This window comes from Balaenoptera acutorostrata, chromosome 1 (genome assembly GCF_949987535.1).
Source record: "Balaenoptera acutorostrata chromosome 1, mBalAcu1.1, whole genome shotgun sequence".
NCBI classification, from domain to species: domain Eukaryota; kingdom Metazoa; phylum Chordata; class Mammalia; order Artiodactyla; family Balaenopteridae; genus Balaenoptera; species Balaenoptera acutorostrata.
In genome coordinates, this window is record NC_080064.1 from 338,521 (window position 1) to 365,075 (window position 26,555).

Consider the following 26,555-nt stretch of genomic DNA (forward strand, 5'->3'; position numbering starts at 1 on the left):
TCTTTCTGGTGACCAGCCCCCACAGGAGCCTCATTAGAACAAAAGATGCTCCTGGGCTCTCAGCAGGAAATTCCCTGGTTTTCAGGCACTCTGTGCTGGAACGGGGCGGAGACCAGTACCCCTGTCTTCTAATCACCCCACAGTCCTCTTCCCTGCTCATCAGGCTCTGAACTCGGTGGCTAAGGCTGTGTTGGTCAACTTCGCCGCTGAGGGTGGTCCGTGTGTGACCCGTGCATCGCCTTCCTGTGGATGGAGACTCGGGTCATTTCCAGTTTGCAGCTCTTCCGAGTCATGCTATGAACATTCTGGAACATTCCTGTTGGCGGGCTTGGAGGGTCGTGGGGTCCGAGGTGTTTGTCCAGCTCTAGAGGACACTGCCCAACAGTCTTGTGGGGTGGCTGTGCCCTCGCTCCAGTGTGTCTGCGCCCACACTGCCCACGGCCTGTCACCGCCTGGTGCAACACTTCCCTGAAGAATGAAGTTACTGGCCACTGTCATTTTCTTTTTTAATATTTATTTATTTATTTGGCTGCACCGGGTCTTTAGTTGCGGCAGTCAGGATCTTCGTTGCAGCGTGTGGGATCTAGTTCCCTGACCAGGGATCGAACCCCTGGACCCCTGCATTGGGAGCACAGAGTCTTAACCGCTGGACCAGCAAGGAAGTCCCCACTGGCATCTTCCTTTGTGAAGATGTCTCTTCAGTGCTTCTGCCTCTTTTCTATGCCTTTTTCTTATTGATCTGCAGGAGTTTGTTACCCATTCTGGGTAAGGATTCTGTTTTGAATATTTGTACTATGAATATCTCCCCCCCATCTCAACTCTTCAACCTCTTAACAGTGCCTTTTGATGAACAGAAGTTTTAAATTTTAACATAGTCCAAATTATCAACAATTTTCTTTATGCTTATCACTGTTTCTGTCTTTTTTTATTAATTAATTATTTATTTATTCTCGGCTGCATTGGGTCTTTGTTGCTGCGCGCGGGCTTTTCTCTAGTTGTGGCGAGCGGGGGCTACTCTTCGTTGCGGTGCGCAGGCTTCCCCTTGCGGTGGCTTCTCTTGTTGCCGAGCACGGGCTCTAGGTGCACAGGCTCAGTAGTTGTGGCTCACGGGCTCTAGGTGCACAGGCTCAGTAGTTGTGGCTCGTGGGCCCAGTTGCTCCGCGGCGTGTGGGATCTTCCGGGACCAGGGCTCGAACCCGTGTGCCCTGCATTGGCAGGTGGATTCTTAACCACTGTGCCGCCAGGGAAGCCCTGTTTCTGTCTTTTTACAGAGCTCTTTGCCTGCCCCCAAAAGTCACGAAGGTTTCGCCACACCCTTCCACGTTTTTAGAGCTCCACCGTTTTACCTTTCTCACCCACCGCGACTACAAACCGCATGGTACTGATATTCGTGGCTGGTGGGTGACGGGGGTCCTGTCACACCTTTTGTTTCCACGTGGACACCAGTTGGCCCAGCGCCACATCACGACTCCGTGGTGCACACGCGTGTGTCTGTCTGTCTACAGGGCCACAGCAGCAGAGCCCCCCATGGACTCCCCAGACAGAGGAAGCTGGGAGGGTTTGGGGCAGGGGCTTTTCTACAGTTGCCATGGCTGCCCTGGAAGAAGCCAGTACAGGACCCGAGGGGAGGCTGTGGGGAGGGCGCGGTGGAGCTGGTTCCTTCTGAAGACCAGCTGTGGCTGGAGTTACCCGAGGCGTCCCCTCCGTCTCCTCGCCCCCCAATCATGGGCCTCCTCGTGGGAAGGGCTCTGGAGCACACGGGCATCTGCGCGCTTCTGACCCAGCTCCGCGCTGGGGGCCTTAAGTCTCTGTGGAGGCCCGCGAGCGGGTGTAGACGGACGGGCTGGAGGAGCCGCCGGGGAGTGGTGTCGCCGGGCACGCGGCCTGCGGTACCGCCGGACGCCACCAGAGGGCGAGCGGGCTCCACCGGAAGTCGGCAGAGCAGCGCCGTCGGCGCCTGGCTCTGAGAGGGCGGTGCGTTTGGGGGCGCCAGGGCCCCTTCCCGAAGCCACTTAGCCCCCTTTGAGCCCTTGACCTTGAGACATTAGCCCTCAAAAATAAGAGCCGACTTTCAACGAGCAGCTATTACACGCCTGGAAGTCTTAAATGCTTTACACAGATTATGGGTTTTTGACTTTTCATCTTTTAATAGTTTATTGATGTATAATTTAATATGATAAACTCCACATAAACTTTACACTTTAAAGTGTAAAGTTAGCTAAGTTTTGACATGTGTATTCACCCAGGAAGCCATCACCACACTCCTGAGAGTGAAACGCCCGCCACCCCAAGGGTTCCTGTGCCCTTTCTGACGCCCCCCTCTGCCCAGGCAGCCACGTGGGCCTTCTCTCCCTTCTGTCACCGCAGTTGGGTGGCACCGTCCAGAACTTCATGTAAATGGGATCATACAGTAGGCACTCGTTGGTGTAGTACAAAAGAGTGCAGTATGACTGGCTTCTGTCACTGAGCATAATTACTTTGAGATTCATCTATGCCACTGTGTATGCCAATAGTTCTTCTTATAATTAATAAGTAGTGTCCCATTGTTGGACATGCCAAGATTTGTTTATCCCTTCACCTGTTGATGGACATTTGGGGCTATGCTACAAACATTTGTGTTTAAGTCTTTGTGTGAACATGTGCTTGCATTTCTCTTGGGTAAACTGTTTTTCCAGCGTGGTTACCATTTTTTCATCCCGACCAGGAGTTCCTGAGAGTTCCTGTTGCTCCATATCCGCACCAGCACTAGGTCTGGTCAGACTTTTTAACTTTACCATTCTAGTAGATGGTTAGTACTGTCTCATTGTGGGGTTTTCTTGTTTTTTGTTTTTGTTTGTTTGCTTGCTTTTTTAAAAACGATTATTAAAGAGGGTATTTTATTTTATTTTTTAATTTTATTTATTTATTTGGTTGTGCCAGGTCTTAGTTGTGGTAGGCGGGCTCCTTAGTTGCGGCTCACCAGCTCCCTAGTTGTGGCACGTGGGCTCATTAGTTGTGGCATGCAAACTCTTAGTTGCAGCATGCATATGGGATCTAGTTCCCTGACCAGGGATCGAACCCGGGTCCCCTGCATTGGGAGTGTGGAGTTTTAACCTCTGCGCCACCAGGGAAGTCCCTCATTGTGGTTTTAATTTGCATTTCCTTAATGACTAAAGCTGAGCATCTGTTCCTGTGTTTAAATGCATCCAAGAAATTCCCTGGTGGTCTAGTGGTTAGGACTTGGCGCTTTCACTGCCGAGGGCCTGGGTTTGATCCCTGGTTGGGGAACTGAGATCCCACAAGCTGCGTGGCAAAAACATTTTTAAAATAAATAAATAAATAAATGCATCCATATATCTTCTTCCATGAAATGACTGATCAAATCTTCTGCCCATTTTCTTCATTGGGTTATTTGTTTTCTTATTGTTGAGTCTTAAGAGTTCTTTATATATTCTTTACATAAGTTCTTCATCAGTTACGTGATATGAAATTATTTCCTTCTAGTCTGTGGCTCATCTTTTCATTTTCTGAACAATATCTTTTGAAGAGCAGAAGTTCTTAATTTTGATGAATTCCAATTTATCCATTTTTTATCCATTTTTCTCTCATGGATTGTTCTTTTGGTTGTATCTAAGAAATCTTCGCCTAACCAAAGATCACAAAGATTTTCTAAATTTTCTCCAAGAAGTTTTTTTTAGTTTTAGGTTTTACATTTAGGTCTATGATCCATTTTGAGTTAATTTGTGTATATGGTGTAAAGATATGGCTCCAGATTATTTTATTTGTGTATGGATATCCAATAGTACCTATACCATTTGTTGAAAAGACTCTCCCCTTTCTCCACTGAATTGTCTTAGCACCTCTGTTGAAAGTCAGCTGACCATATAGGTATGGGTGGCTCTGTTTCTAGGATTCTAGGTTGATAGTTTTTACTTTCGGTAAAGATCTAGTTCCACTGTCTCCTCACATGCATTGTTTCCAACAAGAAATCAGCCATCATTTACCCTTGTTCCTCCATATATATCATGTCTTTTTTTCCATAGAGGCTCTTAAAACCTTCTCTTTACTGCTGTTTTTACAGGGAAGGGGTTAACAGTTTTATTGATATATAATTTACACCCCATGCAATTCACCCATTTAAATTAAATAGTTTTTAGTATAGTCAGAGTTGTGCAACCATCAATATAAACAAATTTAGAACATTTTCATCACCCCACAAGGATACCCCATACCCCCATATGTAGTCATTCCCCATTTCCCTGGACCTCCACCCCAGCTGTGGGCAACCACTAATCTACTTTATACCAATTTGCCTATCGTGGACATTTCATGTAAATGGACTCACACGGTATGTGGCCATTTGTGTCTGGCTTCTTTCACCCGGCATAATCTTTTCAAGGTTCATCCATGTCGTAGCATGTATCAGAACTTCATTCCTTTCTGTTGCCAAAGAATGTTCCATTGTATGGATATAGCACATTTTATGTGTGTGTAGGTATGTAAGATATGTAAATAATAAGATATGTAAGATATGTAAATAAATTTTATGTATGTATGTATTATTATTTATTTATTTATTTATCTTTTTGGCCATGCCGAGCAGCATGTGGGATTTTAGTTCTCCAACCAGGGTTTGAACCCACATCCCCTGCAGTGAAAGCATGGTGTCTTATCCACTGAACTGCCACGGAAGTTCCCTAGCACATTTTTAAATGTATCCATTCATCAGTTGATGGACATTTGGGTTATTTCCACTTCTTGGCTATTATGAATAATGCTGCTGTGAACATTTATGCACACATTTTTGTGTAGACGTGTTTTCATTTCTCTTGAGTATGTACCCAGGAGTGTAATTGCTGGGTCAAATGGTAATTCTACATTTAACCTTCTGAGGAACTTCCAAACACTTTTCTAAAGTGGCTGCACCATTTTGCATTCCTATGAACAATGTATAAGTGTTCCAATTTCTCCACAAGCTCACCAATACTTGTTACCATCTGTCTTTTTAATTATAGCTACCCTAGTGGGTATGAAGTGGTATCTCATTGTGGTTTGATTTAAATTTCCCTGGTGGTTGATGATGTCAGGCATCTTTTTGTGTGTTTATTGGCCATTTATATATCTTTGGAGAAATGTCTATTAAGATTTTTCTCCAATTTTTTAGTTGGGTTGTCTTATTATTGAGTTGAGAGAGTTATTTATATATTTTAAATACAAACCTCTTGTCAGTATGTTTTGCAAATATTTTCTCCCATTCTATGTGTCTTTCATTTTTTCTTTTTTTTTTTTAAACAATCCAGTTTGGTTTTTTTTTCAATTTATTTTAATGTATTTATTTATTTTTGGCTGCATTGGGTCTTCGTTGCTGTGTGCGGGCTTTCTCTAGTTATGGCAAGTGGGGGTTGCTCAGCAGTTGTGGCTCACGGGCTTAGCTGCTCCACAGCATGTGGGATCTTCCCGGACCAGTGCTCGAACCTTCGTCCCCTGCATTGGCAGGTGGATTCTTAACCACTGCGCCACCAGGGAAGTCCCTCACTTTTTCAATAATCTCCTTTGAAGCCAAAAGTTTTTAATTTTTATGAAGTCCAATTTATCTTTTTTTTTTTTTTTTTTTATCTTTAGTCACTTTTGTTTTTGGAAACATATCCAAGAAGGCTTTGTCTTCTGGACCTGACTTCAGGTCCTTCCTGACCCAAGGTCATGAAGAATTACTCCTGTATTTTCTTCTAAGTGTTTTATAGTTTTAGCTCTTACATTTATGTATATCATCCATTTTTAGTTAATTTTTCTGTATGGTGTGAGGAAGGGGTTCAACTATATTCTTTTGCATATGGATATTCAGATGTCCCAGCACAATTTGTTGAAGAAACTGTTCTTTCTTCTACTGGATTGTCTTGGCATCCTTGTTGACAACCAAGTGACTAAAAGTGAAGGCTTATTTCTGAGCTCTGAATTCTATTCCATCAATCAATGTGTTCAACCTCATGCTGGTACCACACTGTCTTGATTATTGTAGCTTTGTAGTAACTTTTGGAATCAGGAAGTTTGAGTCCTCCAACTTTGTTCTTTTTCAAGATTGTTTTGGATATTCTGGGTCCCTTGGATTTCCATATGAATTTTAGGAGCAGCTTGTCAATTTCTGCAGACATGTTAACTGGAACTTTGAAGAGATTGTGTTGAATCTATAGATCAATTTGGGAAGTACTGTCACCTTAACAATGTTAAATCTTCCAATCCATGAATGTGGAATATCTTTCCATTTATTTAGGTCTTCTTTAATTTCTTTCAACAATATTGTATAGTTTTCAAAGTATAAGTTTTGCACTTCTTTTATTAAATTTATTCATAAATGTTGTAGTCTTTTTGATGTTATTATAAATTGAATCGATTTCTTATTTCATTTTCATATTGTTTGTTGAAAACGTATAGAAATATAACTGATTTTAAAATATTGATCTTGTACCCTGCAACCTTGCTTAATTCATTCATTAGTTCTAACAGTTTTTCTTAGTGCATTCCATGGAATTTTCTACATATAAGATCATGTCATTTGAACGTAGATAGTTTTACTTTTTTCCAATATGGATGTATTTTATTTCATTTTCTTGCCTAGTTGGCCTGGCTAGAACTTCCCACACCTTTTGTTTTTTGTTTGTTTGTTTTGGTTTTGGTTTTGTTTTGGCAGTTCTATAATTTTACTGGACAATCAGCAGATAGTTCTCATCCACATTAACTGCCTGTAGATTTTTGAAAGTGGTGACAGGTACACAGGTAACCAATGTATAGAGCTTGTTTGGTGAATCTTCATCTTCATTATGCCCACACCTCTGACTAGAAGTTGTGAGAGCAGAAATCATTGTTTTATTGCTGTGTTTTAGCAATTTGATTATGATGTTCCTTGATGCAATTTTCTTCAAACTTCTTGTGCTTGGGACTTTCCTGGTGGTGCAGTGGTTAAGACTCTGTGCTCCCAATGCAGGGTGCCTGGGTTCGATCCCTGGGAACTAGATCCCACATGCATGCCGCAACTAAGAGTTCGCATGCCACAACTAAGGAGCCAGCGAGCTGCAACTAAGGAGCTCACAAGCCGCAACTAAGGAGCCCACCTGCTGCAACTAAGAGCCGGGGCAACCAAATAAATAAATATAAATAAATAAATAAATAAACAAACTTCTTGTGCTTGAGTTTCCTTGAGCTTCTTGGATCTGTGGGTTTATCATTTATGTCAAGATTGTAAAACTTCCAGTCATTATTTCTTCAAATGTTTCTCACCTTCCCCCCTCCTCTGAGATGCTAATTACGTGTATGTCAGGCCCTTGACGTTGACCACAGCTCACTACTGCTCTTTTCTTCCCCCAGCCCCCACTTTTTAAATCTCTGTTTTATTTCCAATAGTTTTTATTTTTTTTTAATTTTTTTTTATTTTTAAAGATTTATTGATTGATTGATTGATTGATTGCTATGTTGGGTCTTCGTTTCTGTGCTAGGGCTTTCTGTAGTTGCGGCAAGCGGGGGCCACTCTTCATCGCGGTGCACGGGCCTCTCACTATCGTGGCCTCTCTTGTTGCGGAACACAGGCTCCAGACGTGCAGGCTCAGTAGTTGTGGCTCACGGGCCTAGTTGCTCCGTGGCATGTGGGATCTTCCCAGACCAGGGCGCGAACCCGTGTCCCCTGCATTAGCAGGCAGATTCTCAACCACTGCGCCACCAGGGAAGCCCAATAGTTTTTATTTTTATGTTTGCAGTTTACTAATAGTTTTCTCTTCAATGTCTAATCTCTAGTCTGCATTACTCCCACCCAATGTATTTCTTACATCAGACATCATAATTTTCCAAAAGTTCAGTTGAGGTTTTTGTACCTTCAATGTCTCCAAGACATTCAGTCTTTCCTCTAGCTTCTCAGTCATGTGAAGTGCAGCTATAACAACTGTTTTAATGTCCTTGTCTATCATCTGTGACATTTCTAGGGTGCTTTCAATTGATTGAACTTTCTCATTATGGGTCAGATTTTCCTGCTTCTCTGCATGCCTGGTAAATTTTTACTGGATGCCAGACATTGTGAATTTTAATGTGTTGGGTGCTGGATATTTTTATACTACTATAAACATTCTTGAGCTCTGTTCTGGGTGCGGCTGTTATTTGGAAGCAGTTTGATCCTTTCAGGTCTTGTTTGTAAACTTTGTTGGGCAGGCCTAGAACAGTGTCTAACCTATGGACAAGACCCTGCTGGGCACTCTGCCACCTGCCCTGTAGTTATGGGGTTTCCATTCTGGCTAGTGGAGACTGGAACTGTGTCTGGCCCTGTGTGAACTCAGGGGTTGCCATCTAATTCTTTGGGTGGTCCTCTCCCTGGCCTGGAGGAGTTTCCGCACAAGGACGTTCTGATCAGGTTTGAGGGGGAACCCCTGCAGCTCTCTGGAGTTCTGTCTCTGGCACCACCGCTCTTCCTTCTGACCCCCTGTCCTATGAACTCCAGCTACATTGGTCCCCCAGGACTGTCAGCTCCTCCTCCTTAACTCAGGGAGTCTGCCTGGCTTCCTGCCCTGCACCGTGGCCTGGAAACTGTCTCCAAGCAGTCAGCTGGGGCAGTATAGGGCTCACTTCATTTCTTTTCCACTTCTCAGGGACCGCTTTTTTTTTTTTTTTAAAGAGCTGGGCTTTCTTAAAATTTATTTATTTTTGGCTGTGTTTGGTCTTTGTTTCTGCGCGCGGGCTTTCTCCAGTTGCGGCGAGCGGGGGCTACTCTTCGTTGAGGTGCGCAGGCCTCTCATTGCAGTGGCTTCTCTTGTTGCGGAGCACGGGCTCTAGGCACGCGGGCTTCAGTAGTTGTGGCACGCGGGTTCAGCAGTTGTGGTGCGCGGGCTCTAGAGCGCAGGCTCAGTAGTTGTGGCGCACGGGCTTAGTTGCTCCGCGGCATGTGGGATCTTCCCGGACCAGGGCTCGAACCCGTGTCCCCTGCATTGGCAGGCGGATTCTCAACCACTGCGCCACCAGGGAAGCCCAGGGAGCACTCTTTTTCACGGTCTGCAGGTTCATATATTTTAACCAGTTTTCTAATTGTTTTAGGCAGAAGGGTAAATCTGGTCCCTGCTACTCAGTCTTGGCTGGAAGCAGTCATAATGCAGATTATTTGTTTTATTTAATCCTCTCAACCACCTAGCTCCACAGGCAGGCACTATTACTAACCCCGTCTGGCATCTGAGATTTTGCGACACACAGTGGCAACACGCAAGGTCACCGTGACAGCAGAGGGAGGGTTCAGTCCCGGGCTGTGTCAGGCGTATCCCTGAACCACTGGTGGGGGGCTCGAGGCTCTCCTGCACAGGCGCCCCGCGTGGACCTGCAGGTACTCCAAACACAGAGCAGACTGAGGAGGCCTGAGTCTCTGTGGGGAGGGCCCTGGCCGGCTCTGACAGGCCTCTGTGTCCGACTCGATTTATTGACTGTGTGTCCTGACCATGAGGTAGGCGGTGGGTCTCTGGCTCTGTGCGTTTGTTCTCCTCAGTTACCTGCCCAGGTGGAGACGAGTTCTAGTGGGCTGGTTACTGTACCGAGAGCCCAGAGGCAGGTGTGCTCCAGGAACAAGCGGTAACTGTCTCCCTTTCCCCTCCCCCCTCCTGACTTCCCTCAAGACCACATCACCGCTCCAGTGACGCAGCTGAGAAACCTGCAGCAGCGTCACAGCTGCACCGCTCACAGCTGCGGGCCCTGTCAGCACAGCCACCGAGCTCTAGGCACCCTTTGGGGCTGGGACACTTGATGAAATAAAACTTATATTTTGGGAATTCCCTGGCAGTCCAGTGGTGAGACTCAGCACTCTCACTGCTGGGGCCCGGGTTCGATCCCTGGTCGGGGAACTAAGATCCTGCAAGCCCTGCAGCACGGCCAAAAAAAAAACAACTTATATTTTAAGGCAGGACAAGAGAAAATTAAACATAAGATTCTCTCCGTGTGTTTGTTGGCGCCTCCTCCCTCCCTGACCCGCCACGTGCATCTGCATCACACGCGAGCCAGAGCTCCGCCAAGGTGGGGCGCCTGCTCCACCGGAAAGATCCATTTTTTTCTTCTGATGCCAGCAATGTAACTTCTTAAAGAATAGAGTCCCTGGGCTTCCCTGGTGGCGCAGTGGTTAAGAACCTGCCTGCCAATGCAGCGGACACGGGTTCGAGCCCTGGTCTGGGAAGATCCCACATGCCGCGGAGCAACTGAGCCCGTGCGCCACAACTACTGAGCCCATGTGCCACAACTACTGAAGCCCACGTGCCTAGAGTCTGTGCTCCACAACAAGAGAAGCCACCACAATGAGAAGCCCGCACACCGCAACGAAGAGTAGTAGCCCCTGCTCGCCACAACTAGAGAAAGCCCGCACACAGCAACGAAGACCCAATGCAGCCAAAAATAAATCTTAAAAAAAATCATCTAAAAAAAAAAAAAAAATAGAGTTCTTTCCCAGTTCTGGAGGGGGTCATGGTGACTTGCTGCTCCTTTGTGGGTGTTTACCTGGACTATGTATCCTTAGTGACCTTTATGTAAAATATCAGTAGGTCATTTTGATGTGAGAGCCTTTGTCTCAAAAACATATATGGGGCTTCCCTGGTGGTGCAGTGGTTGAGCATCTGCCTGCCAATGCAGGGGACACGGGTTCGAGCCCTGGTCTGGGAAGATCCCACATGCCGCGGAGCAGCTAGGCCCGTGAGCCACAACTACTGAGCCTGCGCGTTTGGAGCTTGTGTTCCGCAACAAGAGAGGCCGCGATGGTGAGAGGCCCGCGCACCGCGATGAAGAGTGGCCCCCGCTCGCCGCCACTAGAGAAAGCCCTCATGCGGAAACGAAGACCCAACACAGCCAAACATAAAAATAAATTAATTAATTAATTAAAAAAAAAAAAAACGTATATGAGGGGAGTTCCTTGGTGACCTAGTGGTTAGGATTCCAAGCTTTCACTGCCATGGCCCGGGTTCAATCCCTGATCAGGGAATTGAGACCCCACAAGCTGTGCAGCATGGCCAAAAAAAAAAAAAGCAGTGTATGACTATGCGTTCTACTTGTAACAGGCGCAACAGTTCTCGGGGTTTTCTGAGAATCTGCTTCCCAGGTTAGAGTCCGCAGTTTGGCTCCAATAAAATTCCCTTTTTTCCTTCTTACCTTGATAGTTAATTGAATTTTTGTTGACACGTTACAGGCATCATTCCATTTACTCTACACACACTCCCGAGCTCCACGCTGGGGTGGCCCAGACCTTCCCCAGGATTCTGGGCTCAGGCTGGGACTCTTCCCCACCCAGGAAGAAGCTGCCTTTACCACACAAGTCAAATCTGTGCGGCAGGGAGGGGCCCCGTGAACAAGGAGCATCAGCCCAGGCACCCGAAACCTTAGTTTCTGTCCCCACGAGGGGGCAGGCGTTTGTCCCAGCGAGTTCTGGAAAGTCAGCCGCTACCTCCAGCCTCCAGTCTGCTCGGTAACATCAAGCCCAGGCGTCCTGGTCAGCCCGGCTGCTGCAACAGGACAAATCAATAATAGGAATGTATTCATCGGTCTTCCCTGGTGGCGCAGTGGTTGAGAATACGCCTGCCAATGCAGAGGACACGGGTTCGAGCCCTGGTCCGGGAAGCTCCCACATGCCGCGGAGCAACGAAGCCCGTGCGCCACAACTACTGAGCCTGCGCTCTAGAGCCTGCGAGCCACAACTACTGAGTAAGTGCACCACAACTACTGAGCCTGAGCTCTAGAATCCGCAAGCCACAACTACTGAGCCTGCGCTCTAGAGCCCATGAGCCACAACTACTGAAGCCCACATGCCTAGAGCCCGTGCTCTGCAACGAGAGAAGCCACGACAATGAGAAGCCCACGCACCGCAACGAAGAGTAGCCCCCGCTCGCGGCAACTAGAGAAAGCCCACACACGCAGCAACGAAGACCCAACGCAGCCCAAAATAAAAACAAATAAATAGATAAATTTATTTTTTAAAAAAGAAAGAAATGTATTCATCATGGACCCAGAGGCTGGTACCAGCACGGGCGGGTTCCCATGAGGACCTCTTCCAGGCGCAAAGCCTGCCTTCCGGCTGTGTCTTCACATGGCCGATAGGGTAGGCGAAAGCTCTCCCGTCTCGTCCCTCTGTAAGGGCACTAATCCCATTCCATGACCCCCATCCCCTCCCAGAGGCCCCTCTTAAGGCCACCACCTTGGGGGGTAGGTTTCAACATATGAATTAGCAGGGAAGGCGGGGGGCGGTGAGGGTTGTGGACACATTTAGTCCATTGGACCTGGTCTCTGCTCTGGAAACGTCCGACCAAAGATTGCAGACTCCAAGTGGGCAGACCGGTCAGCTCAGTCCTGGGATGTTACCCTCACCTCTTAATTCAACAAACTCCTAGGGACACGGAGAGAAGAAAGTCCCATGTACACACAGCCAGATGATGCCCTGTCCCACCTGGCATTTCATCCAGAGCCAGCCTCCTGATCCAAGTAGAGGAAGAAGCTTGGCCAGGTCCTGCCTAACACTTTTCTGACCTTAGGTTGGCAGGGAAAGCCCAAGCCCAGGGCCCCACAGGCCTGGAGCCTTGAGAGGCCATGAAAAGGGAGGGCCAGGAGCTGGGGGTGCTCCGGCTGGAGCCCGGCCAGCCCCCGGCCCCTGGATGTGCGTTTATGGCCCAGGCCGTGGTCAGCTCATATGTTGGGGGGTGGGCGTAGGGGCCAGGAGAGGACAGAGTTGCCTCCCCACATCCAGAGCTGCTGAGCCCTACCCCACTGTGCTAGACAAGGCAAGGGGTGCTGGGGGGACCATGGGTGAGGGGAAGGGTGCAGCTGGGGAAGCCCTCCTCCCCACCAGCCTCTGGCCCACTCGTGGGTAAGGATGGGAAGGCAGGAAGTGGGCCCCCACCTCCCCACACAGACATGGGGATTCCTTCTCTGAAGTGGGAGCCCAAAGCCACCAGATGCGTGTCAGGGTCAGGCAGTCCACCAGGAAGAGACACCTTTGAAGCAGCAGCAGCCAGTTGCTTCTTGGTCATCATAGATAACAGGCTGCAAAAAGGGCTGACATGCCCATTGAGGGCAGGTCAGCGTGGCCCTGGGGCAGGTTGGGTTCTGTGGGTCTCAGCACAGAGAATCTCCCACACCTCTCCTTGTTTGAAGTCTGGGGCCCATGAATCCCCAACGCCATGCCCTGTCAGTTATCAGAACAGAAATGGCCCCCTGCCCTGCCCAGAAGCCACAGGGATGGGCCTTGGCTTCCCTGCACCCCCAGCTGGAGCTCACAAGGAAGCGACTTCCAGGCAGACATCAGGCCAACCCACTCCACTCCTCACCACAGCTTCAACGGCTGTTTCTGGGTACCACCCCGCCTGACCTCTTCCACAGCCCCATCAAGTGGGCACATGGTGGTGGCCCTGGGTGGCAGTGGGCACATTAGTTGTTTATTGCTATTGTTATTTATATTTATTTTAATTTTACATAAAACATTATTATTTATAGCTGCATGACAAATTAACGTACAATTCAGCAGTTTAAAACAACAGACATTTATTATCTCGCACAGTTTCTGAGGGATAGGAGTCAAGGAGCCGCTCAGCTGGGTGGTTCTGGCTCTCAGACTCTCAAGGTTGCCCTTGAGATGTCAGCAGTGGCTGGGGTCTCATCTGAAGGCTCGACAGGGCTGGAGGATCTGCTTCTAAACACCACACTCTGTTGGCCTCTCCATAGCAAAGAACAGCTGGCCTCCCTCAGAGTGGAGAATGTGAGAGACAAAGAGGTAGGCCAGGATGCCCCTGCGACCTCATCTTCTACAAGCCCTCACTGGTCACGCAGGTCAACCTCAGTACATTTACAAGGCTGAATACCAGGTGGGGGCTCTTGGGGGCCTCCTGGGAGGCCATCAACCCCAGGGCCTCTTTCCTTGCCCAAGGGTGCATCCTAGGACGGGTATGGTCCCCAGGGCTCCATGGAGCAGAGAGTAGCCAGGCACAGCTGCAGAACCCTCTGGGCTCAGCTTCTTCCTCGGGAAAAGGGAGCAGGTCCTGGAGCCAGGGCATGCCAGTGCGTGCCAGGGGAGGGGAAGAGGCTGCTGGGGCCTAGAGATACTCGGGCAACCGCAGGAGTTCTGGTGGGGGAGCGAAGCCCTCACCTCTCACAAGCCAGGGCTCCAAGCAGCCCCAGGCCCTGCCCCACCCCAAATTCCCAAGTGACTGGTTTCATGGGCCTGGCCAGGCCGACTTCTGTCACCATGAGGACTAATTCTTTCTCCAGATTTCAAACACCTATGACTTGCTGTCATTGTCTGGTCCCCAAGCCCTGACCCCACAGGCAAGACAGAGGGGCCCAGCATCACAGGGCTCCACAGGGCTGAGACACCCACAGAGGCAGGCAGATCACCTGACCTTGCACATGAACTCAGCAAACATTTATTGACCCTTGGTCCCTGCCAGGAACTGGGCTGGAAGGAGGCCACAGATGAATGAGGCCCCACCCGCCAGTGGAGGAGAAATGATCAGTTGGCCGCACCCTCCCCGCAGGAGGAGGAAGTTCTGATCCCTCCCACACACACACCCCCTCCCCCCACCCGCAAGACACAGCCACCGGAGAAGATGCTTCCTCTATTATTGTCCGGGGAAGGTCTGCAAGACAAAAGCCAAGCCAAAGGGGTGGAGGGACACAGAGGAATTACCCAGAGCCCCTCTGGGGCATGGGAGGGGGCAGGAAATGGGAGGAAGAGAGGGGAGGGTGGGAGGAGGAAGAGCCCCTGCTGTGAGGGGGAGACCCCAGCCCAGCTCTCCGGGGCTGAGGCAGGTGTCCAGGCTGAGCGGGGAGAGGGGTGTGGGCTCCTCCCACAGACAAGGATACTGCTGATGGGCAGCGTGGGGAGGGCAGCCAGCCTCGGCCCGGCTGTGCTTCCGCACACGCCCCTAATCTAATCAAGGGCGACACCCTCTGCCAACCTCCGGGCCCCTCTTTCATCCAAGCTAATTAACGAGGTCTGTATGGCCTGAGCCCGACCTGAGCGTCTTCCTGTTCCAAGCAGGTGCTGGGGACAGGAGCGAGTGACACAGACACGGCCCTGGCCTCCAGAGCCCTCGGGGTCTGGGGTGGCTGCCTCAGGTGAGAAAGTGGGGAGAGATCGGCGCGGGGGGGTGAGTACAAAGGGATAGAGACGGGAGGAGCTTGCCTGTCTGAGGGTCAGTGTGGTTCCCTCAGAGCCTGAGGTCCCTGGAGGGCTAACAGGGCGCTCGGCGCAAAGATCCCTTTGGCAATAGCGTCTTGAGAACAGATGACCAGGAACAGGAAGTAAGGAAGTAAGGAAGGGGGCAAGGCCCAGGGACGGAGGCGGGGGGGCGGTCTGGTCTGGCGCTGTCACCACCCTCTCCCTGGAGAAGGGAGAGTGTGATGACCCAAGTTCCAGGTGACCTTCCCGGGCAGCCCTTCTCTCTCTGGCCACCAGGTGGGGCGCTCCCCCTACCCACGGACCCACCCACCCAGCTTCATATCCCAAAGCCGCCGGCCCTCCCCTCCTGCACTGAGGCCCTCCCTGAGCAGTTCCCCTCCCCCAACCAAGTTGAACTTTGGTTTCTGAAATGGACCCTCTACAATGCTCCTGCTGGGAGGGCCTCCCAGGCTGGTCAGCAGCAACTCCCCCACAGTCCTGCTGGTGACCCAGCTCTCCCAGCCTCCCCAGGGCCTGTGTGCAGAGGGTGCGGCACCTGCCCTGCATGGCTGCAACTGTCCAGGACCACTGGCCTGGGCCCTGGACACTCAGGGAGATGGACCAGGCAGCTAGAGGTCGGGGAGGAACTGGCTTGGTGGGACGTGGCAGGCCCTGCCGGTGTGCACGGCTGAGTCCAGGAGGGCAGGTGAACCTTGCACACGACACGGACACGGGAGCTGATGGTCCACTGGGGGAGGGGCAGGCCAGCCCCGGCAGTGATTCACTCTCCTCCTCCGTGATGGTCCCTGGCCAGGCAGGCGGCCGGCAACCATCAGATGAACTTGGCTGTGGTTGGGACACAGATCTTGCCTCAGCCTCAGGAGGGCTCAGGATGAGACACCGCAGTCCCAGCTGCGTGCCTTGGACCACCCCCTCACCGCACCTGGAGCACAGCCCCAGCAGCAGCGGTGGGGAGGCCTGGGACCACAGGACAGCGACTCCCGGAGTGGGGAGGGGGGGCGACGCCCAACGCCACCTAGGATCGCTGTATTGTAGGGTGAACACACAGCCGGTGCTGATGCATAGGCCGGACCAACGCCAGTTCCTTCGTCCTGTAGGGGGACCTCCCTCTCAGGGCAGGATGGGGCACACAGCAGGGCTGCACTCTGGCAGGAGAAGAGCCCCAGCACTAAGTGCCCTTTGTCGGGCTGGCCCCCGTTCCCTGCCCCTGGGACTCAGATGCCCTCTCCTGCTGGCACCCCTCTCCTGGGCAGACACTGGCCTGGGGCAGGCTTGACGCACGGGCGGGCACAGGCAGCTTGGTGCTGAGCCACAAGAAGGCAGGAGGTGGAACAGGCCAGAACCGAAGCTTCAGGGACAGTCAGCCCTCACCACAGCTCAGCACCAAGACAACAGTGTGAAAATACATGTGTCCACCTTCCAGGGTCCTCGAGAGTGAGAGTGGGGGAAGAACATGCCCAGTGACGCTGCACGACTGCTTCCCAGCACTGGGAGACGTTCTGGAAAACGTGATGACTGCCACCGTCCTGCCTGAGCCTCCCGAGGGACCTCTCACACACACCCTCCTCCCCACTTCAAGGCGGGTCGCGGCTCCAGCGCAGTGAGATACAGGCAAACGCAAGGCCGGCCGAACCTGCGCGCCGGGCACCTGCGGGCCCAGGTGGGAGCAGAACCCCCGCGGCCCGCCCTGCCCGCTCGCGCGAAGACGTCAGCCGACCCCGCTGCTGGGCCTCTGCCGGACTGGACCCTTCACGAAGACGGCAAAACAAAACTCCCGACGCGGTCTCTGGAAATAAATATTTTCTGGCACAGTCTCAGCGGGTTCTGAGGCCGCGACCTCACCACAGCCACGGCCTCCAGGGTGCGCCCCGGCCCTGAGCCGCGGCCCCGGGGGCGGCGAGGGGCGCCCCCGTCCGGCCCGGCAGGAAGGGCGGCGCCAAGACCGCCCCGGAGCGCGGCAAGGGGCAGGGGCCGTCGAAGGCCGGCGGTGGCGGGCGGCCCGCGTAGACCGCGGGCGCCAGAACTTCGGCGGCGGGGGCCGGTGGAAGCGGGCGGCGCGAGGGCCCCAGCCGGGCCAGGCAGGTCGCCAGATGGCCGAGCAGGCGGGACCGCACGTCGGCCGGGACGCCCTCGCAGCCGGCCAGGAAGCGATTCACCTCGGCCAGACACTCGCGGAAGCCGGCGCGGTACTTGCCCAGGACTGCCGGGTCGGCGCGGAGGGCGGCTGCGGGGGTGGCAGGGGACAGGCGGTCGGGGCCCGCGGTGGCGGCGGCTCCGGCCCCAGGCCCCTCGCCGCCGCCGCCCGCGCTCACCTGTCACCTGCACGCGCCGCAGGCTCTGCAGGTGCTTCACGGTCAGCTCCAGGATGTCCGCCTTCTCCAGCTTCGAGCGGCGGGAGCTCTGGGGGCGGGGCCGGTGTGGGCGGCTGGCAGCCCGGGAGCGCCCGGATTCCAGGCTCCCCGATCTCGCCCTCCCACCCCCGACTCACCTCTTTCCTGAGGGCGTCCAGGAGGAGGCTCCGGAGCTGAGCGAGGCTCTCGTTAATGCGCGCGCGGCGCCGCTTCTCCATGACGGGCTTGGAGGACTGCGGGGCCGGCAGCGGCTGAGTCCCGCGGGCGTCAGCTCCCCTCTCCCCCCCGCTCCTGCCAACCGCGTCCGGCCGGGTCCCCACCTTCCGGTGCTCGGCCGCGCTCCGGGGCTGGTCCGGGGTCCGGCGGGCACCGGCCGGCGCTCCCGCCCGCGGCGAGGCCCTCAGCTTCCCCGGGGTGTCGGCAGGCATGGTGCGCCCCCCGCGCCGCCCGGGGCCGAGGGCGGGCCGGACGCACGGCTTCCGGAGCCCTTCTCCCGCGGGTTCCAGGCTCCGGGACCGAGCGCGCGTAGCCCGCCGCCTGGCTATTTAAGGAAGCGCCGCCGCGGGGCGTGTGAATCCGGCTCCGCGTTCTTTCCCACACTCGCGCCAGCCAATGAGCCGCCGGCGCCGGGCAGCCCGCCCCCGGCCGCAGCCCCCGCCGGCTGTCAGTCACGCGTCCGCTCCCGGCCCACCGACCCCGCGGGCGACAAAGGCGAACTGGGGCACCCCGCCCGCGCCCGCCTCTGGCCACGCCGGGCCGAGGCGGGAAAGTCGCCGCGCCCGCTCCCCCGTTCCGAGCGGTGCGCCGGGAGGGGACCTCTCCGGGAGGGTGGAGGCGCGAGGCTCACTTTCAGGGCGAGCGGGGGCCGCGGGAAATCTGAAAGGAAAATTCGCGAGGGGGACCGGGTGAGGCGCCCCCGAGGAGCCGGCGAGCCTCGGCCCGCGCGCCTCTGCTCTCCGCGGACCCAGCCGGGCCCTCGGGCCTCCGCGCGGCCTGCGAATCTGACCCCCGCCGGCTACAGCACCTGCACGAGGCCCCTGACACGGTGGACGTGAAACACCAGCCGCTGGGCAGGAGAGAGGCTGGCTGGCCAAGGTCGTAGACAGGCAGAGTGGCATCACGGGACCAGTGAAGGTGATGCCACAAGGCGGGCGGAGTGACGTCATCCGTCAGGCAGGATGACGTCATGGAACAGAATGTCAGGCCGTCACTGGGCAGGCTGGTGATGTCTCAGGGTTAAGGTAGATGATGACACAAGCCAGATGAGGTGATGTCATGGTCGCTGGTGATGTCACTCTCTTCCAGATTACCCAACAGTGAGCCAAGCACTAGCAAAGTAGGGCTCACAAAAAATGAGGGACGGGCTTCCCTGGTGGCACAGTGGTTGGGAATCCGCCTGCCAATGCAGGGGACATGAGTTCGAGCCCTGGTCCGGGAGGATCCCACATGCCACGGAGCAACTAAGCCCGTGCGCCACAACTACTGAGCCTGTGCTCTGGAGCCCGTGCTCCGCAAAAAGGGGAGCCACCGCAGTGAGCAGCCCGTGCACCACAAAGCGGGGTGGGCCCTGCTCACCGCAACTAGAGAAAGCCCGTGTGCAACAACGAAGGCCCAACACAGCCAAAAATAAATAAATTTATTTTTTAAAAAATGAGGGACACCTGTTAAAATTTTGTTTGTTTTTTCAAAGAGGCATTGTGGGGAAAAAAGAGGGCTAAGCTTATTTTCGCGTTTGATGTTTTCGTTCTGAATTCCCTTGCGCCGGCAGTCTGGTGTTTTGAGTACTGAGGGTTCCAGGCCACTGTGGCCTGGCGGCCGTCTTTTCGGCATCCCACAGATGTCTCCTGAGGCCCACGGTAGACCCAGCCTGCCCTTGGGGCTGAGGAAGCGTCTCCCGGGCTCTAATCCGACGCGGGGGGCGACGGCAAACAAGCAAAATTATGTCGCAGTTACCAGAGACAGAAAGAAATGGGTAGGTTGCTGGGGGAGAGGAAACCCCTCTTTCGACTGGGTGGTCTGGACGGCTTCTGTGCGGTGGGTTCCAGGAAAGAAGGCAGATCTGCAAGGCCCGGGGAGGAAGTGGCATTCCCAGGGTGGAAAGGGACCACAGGGCCCGAGGGAGGAGGGGCAGGGGCAGGTGGGCGCGGGGCCTGGGAGAGTCGTGCTGGGCTTTTTGGAGCAGCGGAGTGGGCCGACTGGCAGCTCCGAAGGGTCACCTCGGTGCTAGGCCTACCCAGTGGGTGGGGTCGCCGGCTGGCCCCTTACCCAACACCAGTTCCCGGGGTCCCAGCCCAGGGTCCCAGTGTAGACGCCTTTTCTCCTTTCTGAGGCCAACCTAGTCTGGCCCTAGCCTCGCCCTCTGGAACCCCCCCATCCCACCCCCGGCGCGAAACCGACCTCTCAGCGGTCTGCGGGGGCGCCCGGGGTGGGGCGGGAGGCGGCTACACTGGGTGTGTCTGTGGGCTGTCACCCCCGAGGCCAGGCCGCCCTCTCCCCTCCCCGGCCCCAGAGGCGCAGCCCCAGAGGAGCGTGCGGGGCTGGGAGCGTTGGGAAGCCGCGGGCATCGGGCAGGAGCAGGCGGTGGGGACCCATCCAGCGCAGAAAGCCCTGGGAGCGCTGACTGCCCCGGCGCCGCCGGGTGGCTGGAACCAGCCCTGCGGTGGATGAGGCCGCGGGAGTCGCGGAGTCCCCACCCCGACCCCACCCCCGCCGGCGGGCTGCACGCAGGAGAGAAAGCCCCCGAGTGCCCCGCTGGGAAGCGTCGGCGGAACCCCAGGCCGGCAGGCGGGGCGCTGGGACGCGGTCTGGGTGGGCTCAGCCCCCCACCCCCAGGAGACCACACAGGCAGGGGGCTCAGACCGCAAGGAGAGGCTCGAGGAGCCATGTTTGACCATTCTTTACCTGCTAGCGGTTAGACGGGTTCGCTTACCCTCCGGTACCTGTTTCCTCACCTGTAAAATGGGCTATCTTTTCATTTATCCCTGGGTTGTTGGGAAGATAAATGAGCTCCTATTCGGAAAACACCCAGCACAAGTCAGCTTCAGTTGGTACTGCCCGGGGGAAGGAAGCAGATGCAGGCAGGGAGGAGCCACCTGGACTCAGCTCGGCCACGTGCCCCTCTGCACCCTCTGCCCTCTGAGACGCCCCCTCCCCACCCAGGGTCTCCAGGGGCCTGTGTCTTGGCCTCCCAGCCCCAGCCCCGGCAAGGAGCCTTCACTAGCCCAGAGCAAAGTGAGTTTCCCTGGGGTTGTCACCCACACCGTCTGTGTGGTCGTGTCTCTGGGCCCTCGTACCTCTGGCCGTTCCCCTACCCTGCCTTTTACATCTGGGCTTGATCTCTGGTAGGGCCGCCGGGTCTCCTGGGGGTCGTAGGGGCTCCTTTGCTCTGAGCAGGGAGGGAGAGTCCTGGGCTGCAGTTGGGAAATAGTGCTGAGGACTATTGATGTGGAATATTGCATTTTCCAAAGATGGCTACAACAATATCTCCCACTCCAAATACCCTTATGGTGCACCTTGGTGAGATTTTGTGATGACATCGACCAGCAAAGACAGGGGCAGGGGTGAGATGTGAATTCTGAGGCTGGACCTTAAAAATGCCACACACGTTCACCTTGCTGTCTTGGGAAACCTGCTCTTGGAACCCGTTTGCCCCTCTGTGAGGAAGCCCAGACTGGCCCCATGGAGAAGCCCCAAGGAGAGGCCCCATGGAGGGGCCTTGTATAAGTATTGAGCCAGGAGCCCAGAAATCTCAGCTGCTGGACAGGTGATCCCAGCCTACTTCAGAGCCCCCGCCTCACGCCTTCCCAGCTGCTCCTGGGTGCTTTGTTCCAATTCTTGATTCACAGAATACGACAGTTGTTACTGTGACCTTTGGGGGTCATTTGTTACACAACAGTAGTAACTGGAATAACTAAGATGGCCCAAGCCCTGGATCTGGCCCTCCCCCCTCCCCACTCCCCCACCCCCACCCCACTCCCCATCTTGTTCCTTCTTTTCTCTGGCAGGAAGAGAGGCACAGGAGCTTGGAGCCCTGGCTGTCCATCTGACGAGTTTGAGTTGATTTTTGCAAGCCATCAAAGGCCAACTATCTGTCCTCCTAGATCCAGGCTTGAGTGGGCCAAGCCCCAGTTGGCTGGTGGTCCCAGGGACATCTCCAGGGCCCACTGTTGGCCACCGAGTATGGGGAGCAAGGGGCTGAGGCAGGAAAGTCAGTGGGGGAGTCTGTGTGGAAAGACAGGTGTATTTTCCAGGCCAGACACTGGGCTCCAGCCTTGGGTTGGTGGGGGGGGGGGGGTCCTCTGGCTACCATGACAGCGTTCCACACAACATCATTCAGACAGTGTCCCTTGGGGGTCTGCCACGTGCGATCTGTGAACACGTCCCTCCCAACCTCCAGCATGGGGGTGGCACCTGCATTCCCACTCTGCCCCTCAGCATTCCACAGGCATATGAGCCCCAGAACATCAGAGACATCATAGACCACCCCCTCCGGCACCCCCTACCCTCCTGTTCCCTCCTCTTCTGCCAAGAGGCAGCGGCCTGTGGACTCAGGCAGCCAGGACCAGAGTTGCCAAGTGACCAGGCTAGACCCGTTGCAGGTCCTCTCCCGCAGCATGGGAGTTGGTCGCTGGGATGATAAAGTGGCAGAGGCCAGGGCTGGAGGAATGCAGCCTTCAGGCTAGAGATGAGGGAAGCAGATACCCAGGACCCAGGCAGAGGCCGGGAGCACCAGGGTGCCGACAGTGAGGCTTGAGGTTCAAGGGCAGTCCCCACCCCTGCGACGGAGGGGGCGTCTTCCAACCTTGCAGGTCATGAGACCGACATACCTTCCCTCGGCCGCCTGATGCCAGGTGGTGGGAGCGTCCTCCCAACACCTGACGCGTGACGGTACCTTCCCCGTGATCTGGGCACTGTCAACATCTTTCTCCTGAATTGGGCGTTGACACCTCTCCACGTTTGGGGAGCCATGTCCCCCAGCTTCTGGGTGGTGACAGAATCTCCTTCCAACCCCTATCTGCCTGGCACGCTGCCTCCCTGTGGGCTCCCGTGGGCGCTGCTTTTCTCTCCACTCTCCTTGGGCCACCGCTCCTGGGGAGAGGTGGGCTTCCCTGTCCTTCCTGCTTGGCGCGTCCAGACCGGTTTCTTCTTCACCAAAAAAGCCCCAGCTTTGAAACCTCACCTTATTAACAGACCACCCCTTGCTTAACAGACCACACAGACTACAGTCGACCGCAACCGTGGGGTCGACCCCGCCCTTCCTGAAGGGTTTACTCCTGGTTCCCTGTCACTTTCTCCAGACACTCCTGTCACAGTTCTTGGTGATTTCAATATCCACACGGATGATCCAACCTTCTGGACTTCCTCGCCTCCATGGCGTGTCCTGGGGTAACGTCAATAACTAAGCTCCGGATCCCAGGTGCTGGCTGTTGACTGTAGCTCTCAGTTTCCCACCCACCCTGGAGGCCCCACCCACCGGAAGCCCCGCCCACAGGGGGGCCCAGGTCGGGGCTGGAGCCTGAGGCGGAAGGTCCAGCGCCCTTCGGCTGCTGTTCTAACAGTGTCGCCTGCGGTCCTGCCTCCTCCCTCCACATCCCCAGCCCTTTCTCTCAGGTCCTGTCTCCCGCCCGCCGTGACTCAGCAGGGCCCCAGCTTCTCCTCGTGCCTTTCAGTCCTCTGGTACTTGGGGAACACGTCTTCACACTAACTTTTCTGTCCAGACAGCTGGAGAGGTCTCTGCCTGGTGAGGGAGCCTGACTGAGACTCCAGCCTCCTCTGCATCTGACCCTCTGAGAGTTCTCAGACCAACATTCTGCCAGCATCCTTGACCCTTGGAGTCCACTCCCAATGCTGCCCCATCAGGTCCTACAGCAGCTCTGTCTCCCTGATGTATCCAAACACCCACTTCTGACCTCTTGCTCTCTCACCACCGGCTGCAAGCCACCACCACCTTCGGCCTGGATTTTTGCAGAAGCTCTTTGCCATGGCAAGGAGGCCAGTGTTGGAGCCAAGCACTTGGTGGGGGGAGGCGGGCAGGAGAGGAGATGAGAGGGCCAGCAGAGTGGCCAGACGAAGCCTAAGCTCCTCTGGTCACTCCGAGGGTGATGGGAAGCCACGGGAAAGAAGGTTGTGTGTAGGTCACTCGGCTAATGGGCCAACAACAAATTATGGGGGGCAGAATAGAAGCACGACCACTGGGATGTATCCACAGTAGCCTGGGCGAGAGGTGATTGTGCCCTGGACCAGGGTGCACAGGTGTACGTGGTGAGAACTGTGAACTTCTTGGGAGGGTTTTTTGTTGTTACTGCTGCTGTTAGATCATTGAAGGGCTTAAAAATAAAAGCAAGTGTGTTAAACATGATATAGATACTGTCTTAAAGGTTTAAGGAAGTTTAAGTTAGTTTGTAAATGAAACCAAATATTAACCAAAGAACCCTTTATAAGTGGCTGTTGTAATTTCATAAATAGGATATTCAGGCAGGTTTGTGACTAGAACTTATATATTTTGTGGTCATGTTATTAGGTGCATACGAAGTTAAAATCTTTTTTTTTACCAATGAACTCAACTTTTTGTTGCTATACAACCTTCTGTATCTAGTAATGCTTTGACTATAAGATTTCTTTGTTAATCTGTTAATAAAATCGTTAATGTAGCCACATGGGCTTCCTTTTAGTTAACATTTACCTGGTAGGTTTATTTTCATCCTTTTACTTTCAGTTTCCCATATCCTTATATTTCAGATGATTCATGTCTTCTGTAAGCCACATAAAATCAGATTATTTTTAACAGGGCTGACAACCCTGGTCATTTAGTCACCCTGGATTTCAGACCTCTGCTCTGTAGAACTGGGAGGGAATAAACTTCTGTTGTTTTAAGCCACCAATTTGTGGTGATTTAAAAGCCACCAAGACACGGAGACACGTGCTTCCAGGTGCTATCACTCTGCCTGCCTAAAGCCTTTGTGTTTAGTTCCTCTTGTCAAAAGCAGGTGACATTCAATGAAGTAACTAAAAGAAAATAAAGATTCTATTACTGTATGTCAGTATTAAGAAATCAGGAGACATATATGCCATGTTTTTGTTTTCTCTTTTTAAATTTTTAAAATTTTTTAATTTTTAATTTCTTTTTAAAAAATTTTAAATTGTTGTATCTTTGTGCCATGTTTAATAATGGTCATCTGGGGACTTCCCTGGCGGTCCAGTGGTTAAGACTCCTGGCTCCCAATGCAGGAGATATGGGTTCAATCCCTGGTCAGGAAACTAAGATCCCACATGCTACACAGCATGGCCAAAAACAGAAACAAAAACAAAATAATGGTCATCTGAAGGAGATGGAGAGATTTTCACATTCTGTATTCTTTGTTATGTTTCTGGTTTTCTTTTTATAATACTAATATTATTTATGCAAGGAATGAGTCAAGATAGAAACTTAAAATAATATAAAGAAACAATTTTTTAAACTGTTTTGTGCATGTTAACAACTTTGGTGCCGTATGAGATTATTTGGGGGGAGGGGAGGCGGAATGATCAATTCACAGGCAAAACAATTTGTTTTTTCCATTCTTTTACTTATTTATTTAAAAATTTATTTATTTGATTTTTAATGTATTTAAAAGTATTGATTTTTAAGTATTTATTTATTTACTTATTTATTTTTGCTGTACCATGCAGCATGTGAGATCTTTTTTTTTAAGTATTTGTTTATTTATTTATTTATGGCTGTGTTGGGTCTTCGTTTCTGTGCGAGGGCTTTCTCTAGTTGTGGCAAGCGGGAGCCACTCTTCATCGCGGTGTGCGGGCCTCTCACTGTCGTGGCCTCTCTCATTGCGGAGCACAGGCTCCAGACGCGCGGGCTCAGCAGTCGTGGCTCACGGGCCCAGTTGCTCCGCGGCACGTGGGATCTTCCCAGACCAGGGCTCGAACCCGTGTCCCCTGCATTGGCAGGCAGATTCTCAATGACTGCGCCACCAGGGAAGCCCAGCATGTGAGATCTTAATTCTCTGACCAGGGATTGAATCCATTCCCCCTGCAGTGGAAGCCTGAAGTACTAACCAGTGGACCTCCAGGGAATTCCCTAAGTATTTATTTTTACTTTTAGCTAACATATGGCTGTGATGTGCTGTTTGTGGGAATAACCTACATATTCAACAATATGGGATTGGTTAACTAAATTACACTCTATTCTATAATGGACTCATTAAACTATGGGCAACATATGCAGCCATGAAAACAACTTGCATAAAAGTATCTATTCATATGGAAAAATGTTTGTGATATACTTGTGAATGAAGCAGTTTACAAAATGGTGAGAGTAGCATGAGGGTTTCTTTTTTTTCATTTTTCTTTTTTATTGAGGTGAAGTTCATGTAACATAAACTTAACCATTTTAAGGTACATAATTCAATGGCATTTAGTATATTTAGTACAACCATCACCTCTATCTAGTTCCAAAACATTTTATCATTCCCAAAGGAGGCCTTGTCTCCATGAAGCTGTCACTCCCCATGCCCCCTGCCCCCCAGCCCCTGGCAATCACTAATCTATTTTCAGTCTCTATGGACTTGCTTATTGTGGACATTTCTTTTTTTTTTTTTTTTAATTATTATTTTCTTTACCTTTTTTTTGGCTGCGTTGTGTCGTTGTTGCTACACGTAGGATTTTTCTCTAGTTGCGGCGAGCGGGGGCTACTCTTTGTTGCAGTGCGTGGGCTCCTCATTGTGGTGGCTTCTCTTGTTGCAGAGTACTGGCTCTAGGCACGTGGGCTCAGTAGTTGTGGCGCGCAGGCTCAGTAGTTGTGGTGCACGGGCTTAGTTGCCCCTTGGCATGTGGGATCTTCCCCGGAACAGGGCTCAAACCCATGTCCCCCGCATTGGCAGGTGGATTCTTAACCACTGCACCACCAGGGAAGTCCCTTGTGGACATTTCATATCAGTAGAATCACACAATATGTGACCTTTTGTGTCTGGCTTCTTTCACTGAGCACCAGGTTTTCAAGGTTCATTCACATTGTAGCCTGCATCAGTGCTTCATTCCTTTTTATGGCTGAGTAATATTCCATTACAAGGATG

The 26,555-nt window shown here is 52.8% G+C and overlaps 1 protein-coding gene across 2 annotated transcripts; it reads right to left on the reverse strand.

Annotated features, from left to right (window-relative positions):
* Positions 1-13,482: 13,482 nt before the first annotated feature.
* HES4 (hes family bHLH transcription factor 4) lies at positions 13,483-18,578 on the reverse strand. Of its 2 annotated transcripts, XM_057532460.1 has the most exons (4): positions 17,811-18,187; positions 17,628-17,723; positions 17,452-17,539; positions 13,483-17,363 (listed from the first exon to the last, which is right to left on the reverse strand). In XM_057532460.1, exons 1-4 carry the CDS (start codon positions 17,916-17,918, stop codon positions 16,978-16,980), a joined length of 678 nt encoding a protein of 225 aa, XP_057388443.1. In that variant the 5' UTR covers positions 17,919-18,187; the 3' UTR covers positions 13,483-16,977. The 2 variants fall into 2 exon arrangements, with proteins under 2 accessions (XP_057388443.1, XP_057388437.1); XM_057532454.1 differs by having other exon boundaries at positions 17,628-18,578.
* Between the last annotated feature and the right edge of the window lie 7,977 nt (positions 18,579-26,555).